The following is a 21,613-nucleotide window of genomic DNA, read 5'->3' on the forward strand; positions in this document are numbered from 1 at the left end:
TGGTCATATTGGCTGAGTGCTGGATGCAGCCTTTCTTTTTTTTTTTTTTTTTTTTTTGCTGTACGTGGGCCTCTCACTGTTGTGGCCTCTCCCGTTGCGGAGCACAGGCTCTGGACGCGTAGGTTGAGTAGCCATGGCTCACGGGCCCAGCCGCTCCGTGGCATGTGGGATCTTCCCGGACCGGGGCACGAACCCATGTCCCCTGCATTGGCAGGCAGACTCTCAACCACTGTGCCACCAGGGAAGCCCCAGCCTTTCTTGAAGTCATATTATTTAGTTAAACTAAATCTACATTAGTTTCTAAACATTTATAGTAAGGAGAAAACTATTTTTTGTTCAGGAAACAAATATCCTTGTTAGGAAATATGAGAAGCTTATAGACTTATAGTTTAAGCTGCTATTAGTTTTTTGTTTGTTTTATTTTTCATTTTTGTTTTTTAATTTAAAAATGATATTTATTTAACTTATATCTTTTGTAACACCATTTTCAGAGCACATCTGAAGTCCAAGTGTTCCATAGTGATTAAAAGCAAGGGTTTGGAACCATTGTTTTTGTTATTTGCAACAGAAGATATTCTTACTGGTATGTTAAATGCCTGCTATGCTGATTTTGACTGCTTTTTGACCCCAACGAATTAAATATATTCCTTTAAATAACTGCAGATTACATTTGTTTCTTATGTATATCTATGTATACATTAAGTAGTTGCATGTACACATTATGTATATATTATAATTGGCTACATCATATGTAGGATACTTTGCAGCAGAAGACTTAATGGATAGTAGTGTTAACTTCAGTTTAGCGTCCTCTTGAGGAAAATGCCTGCTTTCATATTTCCTGGTCAGGGTAGTATGTGTAATGCCATACTTTTCCCTCTAAATTAATTAAATCTTGCTTGGACTTCCCACTTACCAAGGTGAACAGAGAGTACAAAATTGGTAAATTTTTAGATCATCTTTTTTATATCTAAAGTTTAAAGCAGTCCCAGGGCTTATAGGGGCCCTGGAAACAAATCCTTGAGTCTGCATTTACCTGTCTTCCCCTCTCCCATTGCTGCTTGGGTGATGGTCTTCTGCCTGTTCTTTAGCACAATGGTGCCATCTAAGAGAGTGTAGGTTTGCAACCTCAGGAACTTCCTGGGTGAAATCTGAAACTGGCCCTGTTCTTGGAGGGAAAGGACAGACCAAAGAATGAGTTGGACTGCTCCAGATTGGTAGGTTTAGCAAGCAAAGGAACGTATGTACGAGGCTTGTCTTGAGCGGCCGCAAGACAAGTAGATCTCTATACCTGCCCACCAGGGTCAAAAGTTTATACAGAGGCCTTAACTGGGTTCGTCACATATTCTGTGCAGATGGTCTCAACAACACATTGCTCTCACAAGACTGTGTTCTTGAACATGGTCCCACTGTGGGTATGGTAGGCAGAATGTACATTCCAAGGCCAGGGGAGGGGATGAGGAACCTCTGATTGCCCAGGTCCAGCTCCTGGGTCAGCCAGCTGTCACGTCCTCTCGATGACCTCCACCATCCTAACCAGGTCACTGTGTTCCTAACGAAGGTGGGTGGCTGCTCTGTTGGCTCCTTCCTTTGGGGCCAGCTCAGTCTCCTTACCTGAATCCCAAGGCCATGACCCTTGATACTTTGGCCTTCACCAGCATCCATGGAATCAAACCCAAAGGAGGTTCTGTCACCTTGGAGGCCAAAATCTTTGTATCCTCAGTGAATCTAGACATCCTCACTCTATTTAATCTTGCCTTAACAACTTTCCAGGGGCACCTTAATCTCTTCCCTGGAAGCACAAACACTTCTACTCCTTCTCCTCTGAGATTGTCTAATTTATTTCTTTGTTCAAGGCCTCTTTGTGAAAATTACTCCTGAAGAAAAGGAACCCAGAACTTAGCATAAAAGTCTGGCTGTGAGGTACAAAGGAAATGTTCCTTTCTATTCTTTTGCTGATGAGAACACAGCAGCAAAAAAGCCAAGAAACCAAGTAGTCTCTTCATAATTCTCTTACACTCATCTACCTCTATCTTCCACAGTATATGTGAGCTCATCATATATTTTAAAATATGCTTTTAGGTCATTATCCTTGTTAGAATCTTATGACCTCTTAGTGGTTCTAAACCTACTGTATCTCCAGGAAAGATTCTGAGGTTCTAGGCTTATTTCAGTTTACTTTAATCAACATTCGTAACAATTAATCCCTGTGCCCTCCAACCCTAACCTCCAACACAGATATAGGCTTGTGTACCACCTTGATGCTTCGGATTGTTTTAGGATTTGTTTTCCAGTTACCTTGACCATACCAAAGGTTATAGTCCATACAGTGCAAGACAGATGTTATTAGTAACATAAACATACACTCAGATTTACAAATATATCTATGATTAAAATAAAACTCATTATCACCTTGTCAGAAATATACCCCTCCTAGTGATGTCTTTTACCTCTGTTGACCTATGAAGACTGTTTTCACTCAGTTATCTCCTGAAACTCCTCTAAAGTGTTAAAAAAAACTCTGAATTCTGTGACCTATAGGAAAGGTGGCATATAACTTATTGTCCAAACCAGTGCACTTCAGAAAGGAAGGGGACACTATTAATAAATATTCTAGGACAACAGTTATAAGCCACTGATGTCCCAGGGAAACCAAATATATGGTCACACTGCAGGGGGGGAGATAGTGCATTTTCATGTGACATCCTGGGGTAACTCTGAGGTTCCTGGTTTGATTAGATTGCATGGGGAGTCAGCTGATGGCCGTCTGTGTATACAGCTTTCTATCATTAGGATGGACACTCAATGAGTTAAGTTGAAGTAGCTTATGGGAAATTTTTTTAATGTGATTTGACTCAACATTTGGGTCACACCAGTTCTGGCCTTAATGTATTGCAGCACTTTTATTGTGTGTTTCAAGTGAATTGCAAGCCGTGTTAACCTGCCATTTTGTTCTAATGACTCTAATGACTGAAATTAGTGCCAGGCAATGAATTTGGCAATGACAGCATAAATGGTACTGTCCTATTTCTCATTTTACTAACTCTGTATTATTTCAGCCATGTACAGTTAACCCACTGTATTTTATTTGCAAAGCACCCTTAAGTCGCCAGCATTATTATTTGACTTTTAAAGTACATCCATTAGTGAATTTTTTGACATATGCATATGTTAAGAAAGAAATTCACATTTAAATTTTCCAAGAACTCTAATTGCTGGTCTTAGCAGTTCTTCAATATCAACTGCTGAATTAAATAAATAGGTCAAGGCTGAAGGACTTGCAGCAAAGGGAACATTGAGTCAAATCAGTCTAAAATAAGATCACATTTTCATTAAATATCCAAATGATGGTCGACTTTGAACACTTTCTACCCTGCTCACAGCTGTATCTCCAGCACCTAGAACCACAGCTGGCTTGTAAGCACACATTTAATATTTGTTCAATAAGCACACATAAAATATTTGTTCAAAGAATAAATAATATTCTGTACAGCTTGCTTTAAGATATTCGTGGCATGGGTTTTTTACTCTCAAGCATTCTGTGTTAAATATCTATTTATAATATTCCTGTTAATGTGTTGTGTGGAGACTTGCAAATCCCTGGCTTTCTATAATTATTGATTCAGTTAATCAACAAGTTCTGTAAGGCTGTAATTTGCAGCATTAGTATCCTTTGCTTCAGTAGAACATTTTCCACATTCTTCTTTCAGTTATAATTCACATTCCCCCTGACTTTCAGATTTGTCCTTTGCTTCTCTTGTGCAGGCCAAGAAACCAGATAATGTAACCAAATCTCCCTTTTTTGCTCCATTTAAAGTTTTAACTAGGGTAGTGTTTCTGTGAGTCTGGTTTCCAAATGAAATCTGAAGTGCTATTTTAATAAAAGAAAGGGACAAGGGAAAATTAGTAGTTAAATCTTAAAAGATGGTTTCTTCCTATGCTCAGTAGCCTACATGAGAGCTACTATCTGTCCCTAGAGAGACCATTTACAGATGGAAATATACATATTTTCCCCATACCTTTAACATATCGTCAAAAAAAAGGGAATATTTTCTCTAGTGAGAAATTTTATTGTTAAGGTTTCAGGCCTACTCTATTTGAATTGTAGTTCCTATATGTGAATCATCTCCTTTATCATTGTTTAGATAAACTTTCTCTTAGGAGAAGCAGGGTCACCTATGTTTATTTTTTTCTTAATCCTGTTTTTTTTTTTTTAATCTTTCTCACCTTTCAGGATACTAGTGCTCTCAGTTCTCTTTATCATAAATCAAAATATTTATCTGGACTAATTATGATACTAGTAATTTTTACTTTAGTGTTCATCTTAATACATTTTCCTCTTTGAAGTATTTTCATTTTAACATTCTTTTTTTCTTTTTTTATTAAAGTATAGTTGATGTACAATATTATATGTTACAATATTATACATTGTTTCACAATGTTTAAAAGTTATACTCCACTTATAGTTATTATAAAATATTGGCCCTATTCCCTGTGGTTTACAATATATCCTTGTAGCTTATTTTATACATAATAGTTTGTACCTCTTAATCCCATAGCCCTATATTTCCCCTCCTCTTTCCTTCTCCTCATTGGTAACCACTAGTTTGTTCTCTATATCTGAGTCTGCTTTTTTTTTTGTTATATTCACTAGGTTGTTTTAGTTTTTAGATTCCACATATAAGTGACATCATACAGTATTTCTCTTTCTGTCTGATTTATTTCACTTAGCATAATACCCTCTGAGTCCATCCATGTTGTTGCAAATGGCAAAATTTCATTCTTTTTTGTGGCTGAGTAGTATTCCATTGTGTATATACACCACATCTTCTTTATCCATTCATCTGTTGATGGACACTTGCTTCAGTATCTTGGCAATTGTAAGTAATGCTGCTATGAATATTCAGGTAACTGTATCATTTTGAATTAGGGTTTTTGTGGGGATTTTTTTTTTTGATATATACCCAGGAGTGGAATTGCTGGGTCATATGGTAGTTCTGTTTTTAGTTTTTTGAGGAACCTCCATACTATTTTCCACAGTGGCTGCACCAATTTACATTCCCACCAATAGTGTACAGGGGTTCCCTTTTCTCTGCATCCTCACCAACATTTGTTATTTGTGTTCTTTTTGATGATAGCCATTGTGACAGATGTGAGATGATATCTCATTGTGGTTTTGATTTGCATTTTCCTGATGATTAGTGATGTTGAGTATCTTTTCATGTTCCTGTTGGCCATCTGCATGTCCTCTTTGGAAAAATGTTTATTCAGGCCTTCCACCCACTTTTTAATCATGTTGTTTGTGTTTTTTGATGTTGGGTTGTATGAGCTGTTTATATATTTTGGATGTTAACTCATTGTCAGTCATATCATTTGCAAATATTTTCTCCCATTCAGTAGGTTGTCTTTTCATTTTGTTGATGGTTACCTTTGCTGTGCAAAAGCTTTTAAGCTCAATTAGGTCCCATTTGTTTATTTTTGCTTTTATTTCCTTTGCTTTAGGAGACAGATCCAAAAAAATATTGCTACAATTTTATGTCAAAGAGTATTCTGCCTGTGTTTTCCTCTATGAGTTTTAGGGTTTCCAGTTCTACATTTTGAACTTTAATCCATTTTGAGTTTATTTTTATATATGGTGTTAGAGACTGTTCTAGTTTCATTCTTTTACATGTAGCTGTCCAGTTTTCCCAGCATCACTTATTGAAGAGACTGTCTTTTCTCCATTGTACATTCTTGCCTCCTTTGTCATAGATTAATTGACCATCCTTTCCAATTTTAGCCATTGTTTTTATAAATGGAATTTTAGGTATCAGGGTAGAAATTATGTTTTGCTAGGAGCCATACCAACTCTATAACACATGCACACGCCACCAGGCCCCACACACCCCACAGACTTGGGCACCAGCCTGATGTGGTTATGGATATTTTAGCTAAGAGTAAGGCTAAGCCTTCTGTCTCTTACGACAGAGACTTTATTTTTACTGTTCATGTTTTCATGTATCTTTAACAACTGGATCTTCTTATAAGCGAAGTATGACTTGGTTTTATCATCTGGCCAGTATTGGGAATGGGTCTATGGAAGCAAAAGGGAATTATATGGAATTTATGCAACATCGTTACCATTTGCCTTACTTAAGTAGTTTCAGTAAATGAACCAAAAACATATTTGTGAAATAAAAAGTAGCAGGTAATAGTGTTCTACTTAATTTGTTTTCATGCCAGCCTAGTGAGTGATCTCTGTATGCCAGATTCTCATACTAGTATTGTTTGCTCTAGGATGATGATATGGGGGTTGTCTTGGACTTCATCATTTATGTACAAAAGAGGAAAAAGGACATTAGATAGTGGCTTCACCCGTAAGACAAGTGCTAAGGCAAAGGCTTCAGAATATTTGTGAGATAATAGAGATTCACTAAAATAAAGCAAAGCTGTATGGATTTTGAGTTACAGTGTACACTGATTTCCAATAATATTTATATTGCAGGTCAGTTGCTTCGGTTGAAAATGTTTCGAGAGGATCATGGATCGTGGATGACAATGTTCTTCAGCACAATTCTCTTCCTCTTCATATTTTCTCACATATACAACACGATTCTTCTAATGGATGGGAACATGGGGTAGGTTGTCTTTCTGCTTTCTACTGTGGTGAGTGTTATATTTGAAACTTGTAAGATTCAATAATTTTTTAGTTTGTAGTAATCTAAATCTTCGTTACAAATATTCTACCCTAATAGGGATAACCTGTGCATTTTTCTTAAGACATTTAGAGTCTTTTATCCAAGAAGCTTATCACACTTTGCAATACTTATATAGTGCTCCTTATTCCTTAGGTCTTCTCTGTGGAGTAGTTTGAGAGCAGGTAGTAATTTCATTATAGTGACAGAGAGTATGAGAATCAGGAACTCTTCTTGACTTGTTTATAATCACACAATCAGTAGAACTGTCCTAAGATGTAGCTCTCCAGGTTTGCAATTACATTGCTCTACAATGTGTGGCTAAATAAAAGTGTTTGATACTTGTGGCATTTTTTTTTTAAACTCTCTTGGCAGTTCCAACAGAGAGACCTTTGTTATAAATGGGCCTTTTTAAAAGTGGGCCACCCTGTATTAAGTCCAAGGTTGTAATCTATACTTATCAAATCACTAATCAAATCACCATGGCATGAAGATGTGCTAACAAGTAGATTGTAGATTTTTTTTTAACTTTCTCCAGTTCTTGGTTTGCTCTTTACAAGTTTTAAGGGAAGAATATAAGGAGAATGTCTTAACTTACAGCTTTAAGAATTAGATTAGTGACAATAAGAAACCACTTTAGATACTTGTTGTACACTGAAGTAGTTCCTCTAGAAGGTTTTGATCTATCCTCCCCAATAGATTGGAAAGCTAGCTCATATCCTTTTCTTTTAAATGTAGGCCAGGCAAGACTGCCAGCCAGTTCTACAGTGCAATTATTTTGATGTTATGTACAGATTTTATCCACCACTGTTCAGTGCTGAGAGGGATAACTCAATTAAAATTTTATTGTTTTTTTCCCACCATTAAAGAGATGAATAGTAAAAGAAAAGCAGGTACTTCACAAGGTTTATACTTTAGTCCATACTAACAAGTGGTAAATTCAAGAATGTGATTGCAGATCAAATGTTCAGGCTTTAGGAAGTTATTAAAATACTTTGTCTGTAATTATTTCTTGGGCTTCAAATGATGCCATTCCTACTGGGTCTATTTTTAAATGGTGGAGTTACAGATTCTAACCCATGGCTAGTCAGAATAAGCCTCAGCCTTAGAACAGTGCCTGTATAATGGAACTGGGTAATGGTGTTCTTGGATTTATCTAACACAATCAAAAGTCTCTCTTAGAGGAACTGTGCATTCTCAGCCCTGGGACCAGAAGAGGAAGTGATCCATGTAAAACTTACTCTTTTTAAGCTGTTGCTGGAAAGAAAATGTTAAATAGTATATGTACATAAAATATATCTTTTGCTCTGAAGTTGACTTTTCATCTAATTCTACTTTTTTTTTTTAAAAAAAAATATGGAGCTAATGAGGTCTGTGCTAACCAGAAGTGTTTATTCTGAGGAAAGAAGCAGAATTAAAAATAATAAATTAAATGCAATAATAGATATTCCCTGGCACATTGTAAAACAATCAGCAGCTAATAACAAAGCTAACCTTAGTGAGAGCTAACAGTTATTGACCACTCAGTAAGAGACACGAATTGTTTCAAACCTCACAATGACCTCTGCAATAGGTATTTTTATTATCTCCATTTTACAGATCAAGAAACTGAGGACCAGAGAGGTTTTGTCACTTGCCCAAAGTTACATTATAATTAAATCTCTATTTTAAGCAGTAATAGAGAAGGGGTTGAGCTATTAGGTAGTTAATTCTAGTAATACAGCCTGCTCTTAAGCTAGCACACATTTGATGGATGGTTGATCCTGTTGCTCAATCACCATATGCCTATTAGCCTTTCTTTGTATTTTTATCATTCAAGCTGAATTTGAAAATTGAAAGAAGTAGGAGATATGTGCAGGAAATAAGAGAAGAGTTGTCTAGAATTTATGTATATCTGTCTTAAGAAAAATTGAAGGTGATTGTCTTTTATTCTCAGACTACATAAATTCCATATTCTTATGTAACTCTTGAACTCTTCACCAATATGCCTCATCTTTGTTGAAAAGGATCTTTGCTTGAGAGGACATCTTTAATGGTGCTACTTTTTAAAGAAAAATCCAAAGCAAGGGGAAAATGGTTTAGTTCTACAGATTAAAAAATTAAATCTCCAGTTATAAAAGATGGATTATCAACAGTTACAACACATGCCATTTGAACTAGTGAGTGCTTTAATGCAGGAATGCAAACCTGGAGGAAAATCAGTTCTTAGAGCAGGTGGATACCACTGTGCCTTTGAGGTAGAAGCACCATGTTACCTGAGGCATTGCCCTATCCTGTTTAGGGCAGGGAATGATGGAGCCAGAGGGTACAGAAAGGACAACAGGCTCACCGATGTCATGATTGACTGGTTTTATATCAGAGGATTGCTGGTGGTAGAGAGGAATTCTGGATTCTTTACACTGAATCTGATTTGCATTGGGGATTTCAACTTGTGCTGGTCTGTGGATCTTTCTAGGAATATTGGTCTAGAACCATTCTGAAAAGGATTTCAAGGATTTTCTATGATGGCTAGACTTGTGTTTATGTATTTTAGAACTCCTTTCCAAAACAGAAGCCGTTAGGCCTACAGAGAGTGGATTTAGGATTTAAGAAAGGAAAAAAAAGAAGTTTCCCTAGAATGATTGGCTTTTTTCCCTCCCTTTTTCCCCCCAATTTTATAATTGTTTGTAAATTTAGTCTCAACCAGAGTCCCTTGATCCCTTGTTACTGAGAACAAAGTCCCTAGGTTTATCTGATCAGAACTGATAGTTTTAGCCAGAGCTCGCTTGATAAGAGTCAAGTTGCGTGCTCCTGGAGCTCTCATTACAGTGAGTGCCCTGAAGTGTACACTCACTCATGGCTTCAGCGATCTGTGGGGAGCCAGGCTGAGAGGTAGTGAGATGGAGAGGGAAAGAGGGGAGTTAGAGATGTGCTGAAGGGACGAAGACAACCCCTATTTCCTACACTCAGGGGAAAGTCTCCCCTCACCTTTGATTCTCCCTCCACACCTCCTGCCACCAAAGTGCTGCTTTATTCTTTAAGTCACCAAGATGAATTCAATTCATCTTCCATAAATGTGTGAGGTCGTAGGTGAGGGTTCTGCTGCAGAGAAGGCTCTCATCCTGGGCAGAGTTTTACATCTAGACATTTTATGAACAACTTCCTTTTTACAAGGTGGCAGACTAGCTAACCTGAAGCCTCTCCTCCTACAAAACCTTCAGGAGTGCTGAAAAATACAATGCAGCCTTAGACTTCTTTTCCCTCTTCATTTAATATTATTTGCTTATTTTTATTTTTTAGATGTGATTAACATTCATTGATTGAAATATAGTTGATTGACAATATTATGTCAGTTTCAGGTGTACTGTGTAGGAATTTGACATTTGCATACATTATGAAATGATCACTATGATAAGTCTAGTAGCCATCTGTCCCCATACAAAGTTATAACAATATTGTTGACCATATTCCTTATGCTTAATATTACATACCTGTGGCTTATTTATTTTATAACTGGAAGTTTATACCTCTTAATCTCCTTCACCTGTTTCGCCCCCATCACTTCCCTCCCCTTTGGCAACAACCTGTTTGTTCTCTGTATCTATAACTCTTTTCATTTTGATTTGTTTGTGTCTTTGTTTTGTTTTTTAGATTGCACATAAAAGTGAGATCATACGGTGTTTGTCTTTCTCTGTCTGACTTATTTCACTTCGTGTAATACCCTCTAGATCCATCCATGTTGTTGCAATAGCAACGTTTCATTTCTTTTATTTAATGACTAATTGTATATGTAATACCACATCTTCTTTATCCATTCATATATGGATGGACACAGGTTATTTCCATATATTGGCTATTGTAAATAATGCTGCAGTGAACATAAGGATGCATATATCTTTTCAAATTAGTGTTTTTATTTTAGGGGGGTAAACACCCAGAAGTAAAATTGCTAGATCATATGGTAGTTCTATTTTTCTTTTCTTGAGGAGCCTCCATACTGTTTTCTATAGTGGCACCAATTTACATTCCCAGCAACAGTGCACGAGGGTTCCCTTTTCTCCACATCCTCACCAATGCTTGTTATTTGTTGTCTTTTTGATGATAACCATTCTGACAGGTGTAAGATGACATCTCATTGTGGTTTTGATTTGTATTTCCCTGATGATTAGTGATGTTGAACATCCTTTTATGTGCCTGTTAGTCATCTGTATGTCTTTGGAGAAATGTGTATTCAGGTCCTCTGCCCACTTTTAAATCTGGTTGTTCTTTTGATGTTGAGCTGTATGAGTTCTTTGTATATTTTGAATATTGACCCCTTATCCAATATATTGTTTGCAAATATCTTCTATTCAGTAGGTGGCCTTTTCATTTTGTTGATAGTTTCCTTCGCTGTGCAAAAGCTTTTCAGTTTGATGTAGTCCCATTTGTTCATTTTCACTTTCGTTTCCCTTGCCTGTGGAGACAGACCCAAAAAAATATTGCTAAGACTTATGTAAAGAGCATATACTGCCTATGTTTTCTTCCGGGAGTTTTATGGTCTCAGGTCTTACACTTAAGTCTTTAATCCATTTTGAGTTTATTTTTCTATGTGGTGTGAGAAAGTAGTCCAGTTTGATTTTTCTGCTTGTAGCTGTCCAGTTTTCCCCAAACCCTGATAGACTTTTTATAAATGCACAGCTGAGCTTACCCAAAGATAAGGAAAAACCCTGAGGCCAAAAATGAAGAGGGATCTGAACACCAAGGCAGTGAGCCTGTGAAGTGACACTCAGGCAGTGACTCAGGAACTTGAGTTTTAACTTTCACATTTGCATCAGAAACAAGGATCTGGGCTTGTATAAGTGAGAAATTGAAACAGAAGCCTCCACATTAGATGGTCCTGCAAACTGCTACTGAGAAAGGATAGACTGGAAAACATATAACCACTAGCACAGGGAACATCAAGAAGCTTGTCTGACTTAGATTGGGCTTTGGGTAGAACACAAAAATCTTCCAAGAACTCACAGCCACAGGTGTGGTTTTATGGTTTTCATATACATTTTCCTTTGGACTTTAGAACCCTCCACCCCCTGCCCAAGTCTCCCTGGCTGTTCTCTTCTCCCAGTTTCAAGTTTTTACTTCTCTCTGGAGTACCTCCCCACCCCTAAATAACTTGCAGAATTCCTCTGTTTCCTTATACAGAGCAATTTAGTTCCCTCCAACTTTTGTCCACTTTGATTTATCTGGGGCTTTTCCTTTCATAACCAAAATCATATTAATGCATGTTCCAGTCAAAAGGACCAATACTTTAAGATGAATGCTGTTGACTTCTCAGAATATGAAGGGGCTGCTGCCATGGCATTTTTCATATTTTAAAAACAACAATTGTCCTTTCTCCTTTCATTCAGCTGTGTATTTAATTAACTGTCTCTTGGGAGAGAAAAACGAAGATACTCAAAGAAAAAGGGGCAAAGCAAGCAACCAAGTTATGTAGTAATCACGGTTCAACAATACGGTGCCTTGTTTACATACAGGACTGAAGCTTCAAGGCAGTGAGACATAAATAGGAAAGAAACAAAACCATTTTTTCCTACAGTTACAGGACTTGATTAAAATTGATTCTAAATGAATCTCTCTCCAATTTTTAAAATTTCCTCTGTGTTCACTAGGTGCCTTAAAGCCAATCTATTAGAAGTTCTTTATGGATAGAAATGGAGAGCTCTGCTCCCAAGTCCAGATTGAGGACTTTACTGACAGAAACTGAGTGAGACACATAGGGCTGGGAAGGGTTTTCAGTGTTTGGACACTTCAAACCCCTTTTGACGTTGTCTTTCTGAAGAACTTCTTAGTCATGGAACATCTTAGCATCCATAATATTACGCCCTAATTTAGGAGACGCCTGCCTGGTCTTTTCAAAGGATAACACGTGTGTAATGTGTGAGAAATGAAACGGTGGGAAAGAAAAGCATTTGCACCGTGATTGAGGCTTATAAAAAGATTCTGAAAGCAGCCACTTGATGGCAGCAAAGGGCATGTTTTCATCACTGTTTCAATGTTATCACTGGCTGGTTTTCTCTCCTTTGAAAAGAAGACTCTTCCCCCTTCTGAATTTCTGAAACTTGATGTTGAAATATTTGCTCTCTTAGTGTTTAATGGCAATTTTTAAGAAATCCACATAGTGAGCTCTCTAATAAGCACCTATTTCGTGATGTGCTTGGCCCCCTTTTATGTTCTAAAACAGGTTTAAATAATAGCGCATATAAACATCTGTATGCACACATACACATCTATATGTTTATAGACTGATTCCAGTGTTACAAGGATAAATATCGTGTTTCTCACTGAGGAAATTACACACGGCTCACTGATAAAAATTCCTCTATGAACTAGAATAAGTGTCCAAAGATGCATACTCTTTAGCGTAGGATATGAAGAAGCTGATGTTTTCTAGTGTCAATCACAAAGAAAAGTTTTATTTTTTCCTGATACAAAGCCTTTTCCAGAGGAGTTTTACAAATATTAATTAATATATCAATATGTGTTAAGTATTGTAGCAGGGACAGAATTTGAGAAATTAAGACAAAGTGACTCAGGCAATTTCAAAAATAAATATTAGTATTCATACTCAGGACCTGAAAAAAATGGAGGTAAGAATTAGGTGATGAGTGTAATGAAAATGGAGTAAATTGTGTCTCTTCTGTTTTCTTTCTGATAAGTTTTAGTAAGAACTTGTACGGAGCACTCACTGAATGAGCGCCGTGAGCACAGTGAGTGGGATGTGATAAGGGTGCATGGTTGAGGAGAGGAGACAGGAGGGAATATTTGAAATGGACACTCTCTTAACATCTAAAATGCATGGCTTTTAAGTACAGAGGCGGCAGCAAAAGCAAGCAAGGAAAAATGAGAAAAACAAGTGAGAGACTGGCCTAGACTACTTGTCTATAGGTTGCATGAAATTGTTCAAGATCTAATGATGCTTTGTAAAGTCCATGTGTACAGCTGACCTAGGCCTTAGCCTGTCACTCTCTTACCCTCATTTTTTTTTTTTTTTTTAAAGAATGACCATACTCTGGTCCAACAGTGTGTCCATACACTGTATCAGAAAAGACTCTGATTTATAGCTTCAGTTTCTCTTGTCAGGGATGTATGTTTCAGCAGGTTTATTTTGCCCAAAGCTGAATTAGCCTTTAATGGAAAAAAATCAGGTGAAATTTTACTCCAGGCAGTACCTTTTTCTTTACTAATTTCACTACTTTTAAAACCTTCACTAATGCTTTCAGATTCCTTAATCAAACTTTTCCTCTTTCTAGTCACCACTGGTCTAGAAATAGGAGCCCTGGTACATGTTTTTATTGTTAAGAACTGTGATTTTCATTTGCTTTTGCTCTTCAGTACAAAGTTGGTTGACCTGCTACCACCGTTTATTCTGGTAGCTTCATTCTAAGGAAGGAATGTTTGTTAATTTGTTTTGAAAGATGCTAAATTTATTTTGGGAAATGAGAAGAAAAAATTTAAATTGTCTTTAATAATGTTAAACTATACAGTTTTTGTATGACCTAAACTGACAAAATAACTGAAGTACCAATGTATCCATTTAAATTGTAGTAAATGAAAAAAGGGATCAGATGTTACTTTCAGTGGTATGTAATAAAACACTGAATTTAGGGATGGGTAAAGGATGGAGGCCTGGGTCAGGGTTCAGGAGCTGGGGTGGGGAGAAAGCCTAGCTGTAAGTGTTACTGAAGCCTGGAAGTACTTGAGTCAATGGCTGAAAAGCTTGATTGGCTGCTAATACAAGGCTGAATGCAAATTTTGCTAGAGTGGTGCTTTAAATAATTTGTTGGCTTCACTCTTAATTAGGCTAAACATTGACTTGCTTGTACATTTAATTCACAATAATAGCACAATTAATTACTAAGGCTGGGAGGAAGCGGCAGAGCTGGTTGCCCAGAATGGGCTCGTGAGAAGAAAAGCTGGAAATGAATGGCTGAGTCTGGTCAAGAGGGCTGACCCAGTGTGGTACTGGGGAGAGGGAGGGAAGGAGGGAGGCTGGTGAGAAAGAAAGGAAGGGAGGCGGGGAGAGAGACAGACAGACAAACTTATTTAGCCAAAGGCAGTATAGCACCAGGGCTCAGGTGGCTGCTTTTAATACTATTGGTTGCACGTTACTTGGTTTTGATAGTACAAGGGTAAAATAGCGCAGTGTGCCCAGATAGTCACAGGTTTACTGTTAGTGTTGTCTGCGTTGACGGAATTTTAAAACATTAATGAAAAACACAATCAATGTTGCATCCTTATTACTCTATGGCGTACATTATCATCTGTCCAGAATCGACATTGATTTGACACACTTAGGAGGTATTCTGTGATCACTGTTGCTTATTTCAACTCTCTTATTAAATAGCTTATCAGCTTGTTACTGGGGAAGAATTCTGATCCAGGAATGAGATACCTGGGTTGGAGCCCCATCTTAGCTATTTACTGGCAAAAATAACTCAGAAAAGTTAAACAGTTTCCTTTTTTTTTTTTTTAGAAATTGGTTGTTGTGATAGGGTTCTTATTCGTGTTATCAGCACCATCATTATTATTATTAATCTGGGGGAAATGCGTGCTTCTAAAGTGGAGAAACAAACTAAATTAAAGATTGCAAAAAATCTTGGTTGCCTTTAATTTTGCTTGGTATGGAAGGCAATGTGGTGTAGTAGAAACAGCATGGACTTTTGTCCTGACACCCTGTATCTGTGTGACCCTAGGGAAACTTTACTTCCTGAGCCTGAGTTCCTCCAGCATACAATGGGGATACTGGTACCTACCTTCTTGTTGTGACAATCAGAGATAACAATGTATGCAAAGCAGTTGATGGGGTTCCTGCCATGCCATGAGCTCCTGATAAATGCTAGTTGCTGTTATAGTAAGATAACATTTTAGCTTCTCAAATCTTTAGCTCTCATTAAATATCAGTTGTTATAGTAACAAGTACTTTGGTTAATGTAATTAAATGACATAATTTATGGTGATGATCTTATTACATTATAATCAATTATAATAATTACTATCAATTTCATAAAAAATGCCCAAATCAATGCCTGGCACCAGTAGGTCTTCAATAAGTATTAATTTCCTATGCCATAAAACATCATACATAATCTTAAATTTACTTGATTTAGGAGTGAAATTAGTACATGGAATACATAGCACCTGGCTCAAATGCTATTGGAACACATCTTTATGAGTGCGCATAAGCTATTCTTTCTTTTGTTTTTCATCAGTGAAAAGTAAATACAGAAAATGAATATTTCATTAGGATTCAGAAAAGCAAATCAAACACATATTGTTACTAAATGATTATTTGCTAATTTTGACCTTTTTGAAAGGAAAGGGAAAATTTGGTGGAATTATGGCTGACATCATGTAAATTAATGACATAGTGGTCTCTGTGTGTGTGCATGTGTGTTGTGTGTGTATCCATTATCTAGAGACTATATAATAATAAACATCTTTAGGTTCCTTCTCAATTCCTTTTCCTCAGTGGTGAACATGCAGGAAATAAATACTTTCCAGACATGAAAAACTGATGTATATGATAACCCAAGGTTCAAGGTTTACCAAAAGTTGTATAGTTAAATAAATTAATGAGATGACTCAGCACTAGCTTAGAAGTGACATTTCTGTGACAAGTTATCCCATTTGTAATCTATTAACCCCGTAGTTATTCTTGAGGGATTGATGAAAAGCAGTAAACAGAGTTCTATTGATAAAATATTTCGTCATTCAAAAAGTTCCTTGTTCTAGTAATGTCAATGGCAGAATAATTATATACACTGCTCTGGCAGCTTGGTTCAGAATGTCTACAACCTCTTTTGCACCAGAGCAAGAGGATAATGACTTTTTCATGGTGGAGAAGAGGAAGCCTGCCTGAGCTCTTCTCAAGGGGAGAATCACATTGGAACTGGTTAACTTCTCTCTATTTCAGTTTCCTTTAGGCTATCATGAGGGTACCCTGACACTCTACATTTTTTTTTCTAGAGAAGCAAATGTGCATGATACACTGGATTAAGTTACTGTCAAAAGACACAGAAGAGCATAATAATAATTGCAATATTGAAATTCCTTAGAAATGGGATACCCAAAGACAGATCCTGATTAAAGCAACATATTAAATGAATATTCTTACCTAATTAAAAAAAAACTATATTACATCCTTTATAATAAAAGATCAATAATATAAAAAAATTTAAAGAAAGTAAAGGGGTATTAGATTTTGACTTATATTGTGTAGCCTACATATTTTAATTCTCTCTCCTTAAAATACGTATTTTAAAAGGTTAGGAGGATGGTTCTCAGGTATGTTGAAAAGTGTAAAATATTCAACATCATGTGCAGTTAACAGGAAAAAATATGTATTACATCTAAAATGATTATATTCTTTTAGCAAAAAAATTAATGGATTTGTTTGCTTCAAGACTGTCCATATACTATATTTAATGTGTATTCTGTTATTTTGATATATTATAAAATATACATTATATATAATAGTATATATTATTCAGTATACTGTTATACACATATATGTATAAAATGTTAATTATTAGGTAATCAAATCTATTTATTAATTAAGTCATTTACTTTTATTAGAGAGTTTGATGTGTAAACTTAAAGCTAAGCACCCAAAATAATTCACCGATGATAAAGTTATGAGTAACTACCCAGGGAGAAGAAATTGCAGCAGTATGTATGTACCGAACCTTACAGAGTCATCTTAATTGAATATGTGGATATTCATAAAACTGAGAAATAAGTAAGATTTTGTAGCTGTTAAACGAGTAACAGATGTGATATTTATGTTGGGATTATGTCAAGTTATGCATACATAGGGTTCAGAAAAAGGAGAAAGCTAAGTCAGCTTCTTAAACAATTTAAGTGTCTGGAAAAGATGGTGTTAATCATCATTTCACTACATCATCTACAGTGGAGTCAGTTTAGGGTAAGTTTATGAAAATTCAATGACCTAAACTAGTGAAGAAGCTAGATTTGTGCACCCATTTGGTGAATTGCTTCCAGGGAACTAACCTATTACTTAGACCCGCAGGCTATGGAACAGTTCTTAATTAAAATTCACAATAGCGTGACTTCCTGATGGTCCAGTGGTTAAGACTCCATGCTTTCATTGCAGGGGGCATGGGTTCGATACCTAGTCAGGGAAATAAGATCCCACATAATGCATGGCACGGCCAAAAAATAAGTAAATAAAATAAAATAAAATTCACAATAGCCATTTCTCCTTATGTTTCTTAGGAACAGGGTCTCAGAAAAAATCAGGCTATTGACACTGTTAATTTCTCTGAGCTTGGCCTCATTGATTAAAATTACACTTTTTGAGTACTTCCTTTGGGTACCAATCACCAGTTATAGTTTAGAGACTCATCTCCCTGAGATCAAAGAAGTATCCAGAGCTGGTTCAGGAAGCAGGTTACGGACACATTTAATCATAGCCAGACAATGAGTGATGTTGAATTACAAAGATAAGGTAAGAATCTAGGACTAGGAGATCCAAGTCAAGGTTGGCAACAAGAGACTATCTGTCATGGTTATAGACTAAATGTATAGATTACTTAAGAGTCAACAACAGTTAAAAAAAAAAAGAATCAGCAACAAGGTAGAGATAACATCAGGAGTTTTGGAGTGTCTAATGATCACTGTGTACCCTCTTCCCCAGCTTCCCAATTTTTGTGTACAATATGAGGTTTATAGACTTCATGTTGAGAGCCACTGAAGTAGGTATCTCAGAATTAGGACACTAAATAGGAGGCTCCAATGAAAAGATCTTAAAACTAAGATATATCAATCAAGAGAGGTTAATGTCTGTCTCTACTTCTACTTCTCAGTAACAAATATATTGTACTTCTCCTTTCTATGTACATTGCCTTTAATAGCCTTCTCTACCTTCTAACACACAATGTCTTTCTTCCTATGAAGGGAATAGATATATAAACATATTTTTTAAAAAAATCATCATCCTGTGATTTGACATAAAAGGCAAAGATGAATTTTTCATCAAAATCTAATACTTATTCAATTGTATATGGTGATAATATTAGATGGCCGATCAGGATATTAAGTGTGCCATGACTGATCAGAGGAGAAATCTGTTTGATAGCAGGAAGGAAAGATATCAAGGTTAGTTAGATTGGTGATTAGTATGCCCTTGGTTTGGTTCTTGTCTATAGCTAGTATACATTCTGATTTGGTGAATACATCCATTCTGATAGGTACTTCTCATGCCAAGTCTGTTCTAAAGACTTTCAATAGCATCCCTGGTTAATAGAAATAAATGAGTTAATTTAGTGAATTCAGGAGAAAAGACACAGGTCAGTGAGATCTTAGGAAGATATGGATAAAATGTATAATAAGTCAGAAGAATTATGAAGTGTCTTACCTTATTATGACTACAAAAATGAGATGAGTCAAGAACACAGAATTTGATCAATTAGAATAAAGGAGCCAGGGCTTCCCTGGTGGTGCAGTGGTTGAGAGTCCACCTGCCAATGCAGGGGACACGGGTTCGTGCCCTGGTCCGGGAAGATCCCACATGCCGCGGAGCGGCTGGGCCCGTGAGCCATGGCCGCTGGGCCTGCGCATCCGGAGCCTGTGCTCCGCAACGGGAGAGGCCACAACGGTGAGAGGCCCACGTAACACACACACACACACACACACACACACACACACAAAAAGAATAAAGGAGCCAACTGAGGCTGAACTTATGCAGTCCTTCTGGTTTCCCTGGCAACAGGGCCCCCTTCCCAAGCAAGTAATGTTATAATATGAGTGAAGTAATAACTGGAGGTAGAAGAATATGTGTTCAAGTCAACTCCTACTTCTGGGAAAGTTAAGGGAGGAGTTTGCTAAAGGCAAAGGATGAGGTCATGAGAAGGGAAGAATTTAAATTAAAAAAGAAAAATAAAAGAATTAAATTAAGGCTGAGCTTGAAAGCTTCTGGGCATAGAACTGCGCATAGCAATGTTTCTTCCCTGATTTTGGTTGAAGCCAGGGTAGATAGTAAATCGCATGGCTGAATATCTACATTATCTTTTCCATCATAGCCCAGAAATGGCACTGAGAAATGGTGATCTGTGTAAATTGGCTTGGAGTGGAGCCATATGCTGTGTGGCTAGCTCTGCCTGCTTTTACAGTTACCCAGGAAGTTCTCATTTGCCCAGAAGGATCAAGAGGCAGTCAAAACAGGCTTGCCCATATATTTCTGTGAATTTAGTTTACTTTGTTTTTAATGTTTCTGTATGTTTTATTTTTCCTTGCTAAATACATCTTTTCAAAATCTGCCCAATGGTCTGTGCCTTTTCCACTTTTATTAAATGTATGTCATATGTGCACCACTGCTTGGAGAACTGAGAGGCTGGGAAGAGTCAACAATGGGACAATGAGAGCCTCACTCTTTCAATTCTATTTTTCCTTCTCTGAACCTTTCTCACTGGAAAAAGAAGAGGAAAAGGGGTATTCCCTTCATTCCACTCTCTATAGCTCCCTAAACAAATCCCTACAAAAAACAGAATAGAAATAAGGGGAAAAAATCCACACAGTATTACCTAAAAATAGGATGATTTTATAATTTATTATCCAAACCAGGACACTATTGGAAATGAAGGGGAGTGCTATTAATAGTAACATGAGAGAAAAGGCATAAACTGTCATGTTCAAGGCTAATTGAAATGTATGGTTACCCTACCTAAAATCAGCCGGTGATAACAGAGAGATCAGGAGGGAAAGAAGATCATCCAGGGATGTTCTAGAAGAAAGTCTTGGCCTTGATGCACACTGAGTATTTGAGTTCCTGGACAGTTGTAACTAATTTGCAGTCAAGTTCTATTCTATTTTTATTTTTTTTTTTATTTTTATTTTTTTTATTAGTTTCTGCTTTATAACAAAGTGAATCAGTCATACATATACATCTGTTCCCACATCCCCTCCCTCATGCATCTCCCTCCCTCCCACCCTCCCCATCCCACCCCTCCAGGCGGTCACAAAGCACCGAGCTGATCTCCCTGTGCTCTGCGGCTGCTTCCCACTATCTATCTACCTTACGTTTGGTAGTGTATATATGTCCATGCCTCTCTTTCCCTTTGTCACAGCTTCCCCTTCCCCTTCCCCATATCCTCAAGTCCATTCTCAAGTAGGTCTGTGTCTTTATTCCCGTTTTACCCCTAGGTTCTTCATGACATTTTTTTTTTTTTTTTAATTCCATATATATGTGTTAGCATACGGTATTTTTCTTTCTCTTTCTGACTTACTTCACTCTGTATGACAGACTCTAGGTCTATCCACCTCATTACAAATAGCTCAGTTTCGTTTCTTTTTATGGCTGAGTAATATTCCATTGTATATATGTGCCACATCTTCTTTATCCATTCATCCGATGATGGACACTTAGGTTGTTTCCAGCTCCGGGCTATTGTGAATAGAGCTGCAATGAACATTTTGGTACATGTCTCTTTTTGAATTATGGTTTTCTCAGGGTATATGCCTAGTAGTGGGATTGCTGGGTCATATGGTAGTTCTATTTTTAGTTTTTTAAGGAACCTCCATACTGTTCTCCATAGTGGCTGTACCAATTCACATTCCCACCAGAAGTGCAAGAGTGTTCCCTTTTCTCCACACCCTCTCCAGCATTTATTGTTTCTAGATTTCTTGATGATGGCCATTCTGACTGGTGTGAGATGATATCTCATTGTGGTTTTGATTTGCATTTCTCTAATGATTAATGATGTTGAGCATTCTTTCATGTGTTTGTTGTCAGTCTGTATATCTTCTGTGGAGAAATGCCTATTTAAGTCTTCTGCCCATTTTTGGATTGGGTTGTTTGTTTTTTTGCTATTGAGCTGCATGAGCTGTTTATAAATTTTGGAGATTAATCCTTTGTCAGTTGCTTCATTTGCAAATATTTTCTCCCATTCTGAGGGCTGTCTTTTGGT

General features: G+C 37.0%; 1 protein-coding gene across 2 annotated transcripts in view; it reads left to right on the forward strand.

The window, feature by feature from the left end:
• Positions 1-21,613, forward strand: part of TMEM117 (transmembrane protein 117) — a gene marked incomplete at both ends in the record, with an annotated part of 528,632 nt that overhangs the window by 88,263 nt on the left and 418,756 nt on the right. For both annotated transcript variants that reach the window (XM_079715373.1, XM_079715374.1), the window contains one exon: positions 6,485-6,617. In XM_079715373.1, coding sequence (XP_079571499.1) covers positions 6,485-6,617 — 133 coding nt within the window. The remainder of the gene's footprint in view (positions 1-6,484; positions 6,618-21,613) is intronic.

The sequence above is a fragment of the Hyperoodon ampullatus genome (genome assembly GCF_949752795.1).
Source record: "Hyperoodon ampullatus genome assembly, chromosome: 11".
NCBI classification, from domain to species: Eukaryota; Metazoa; Chordata; class Mammalia; order Artiodactyla; family Ziphiidae; genus Hyperoodon; species Hyperoodon ampullatus.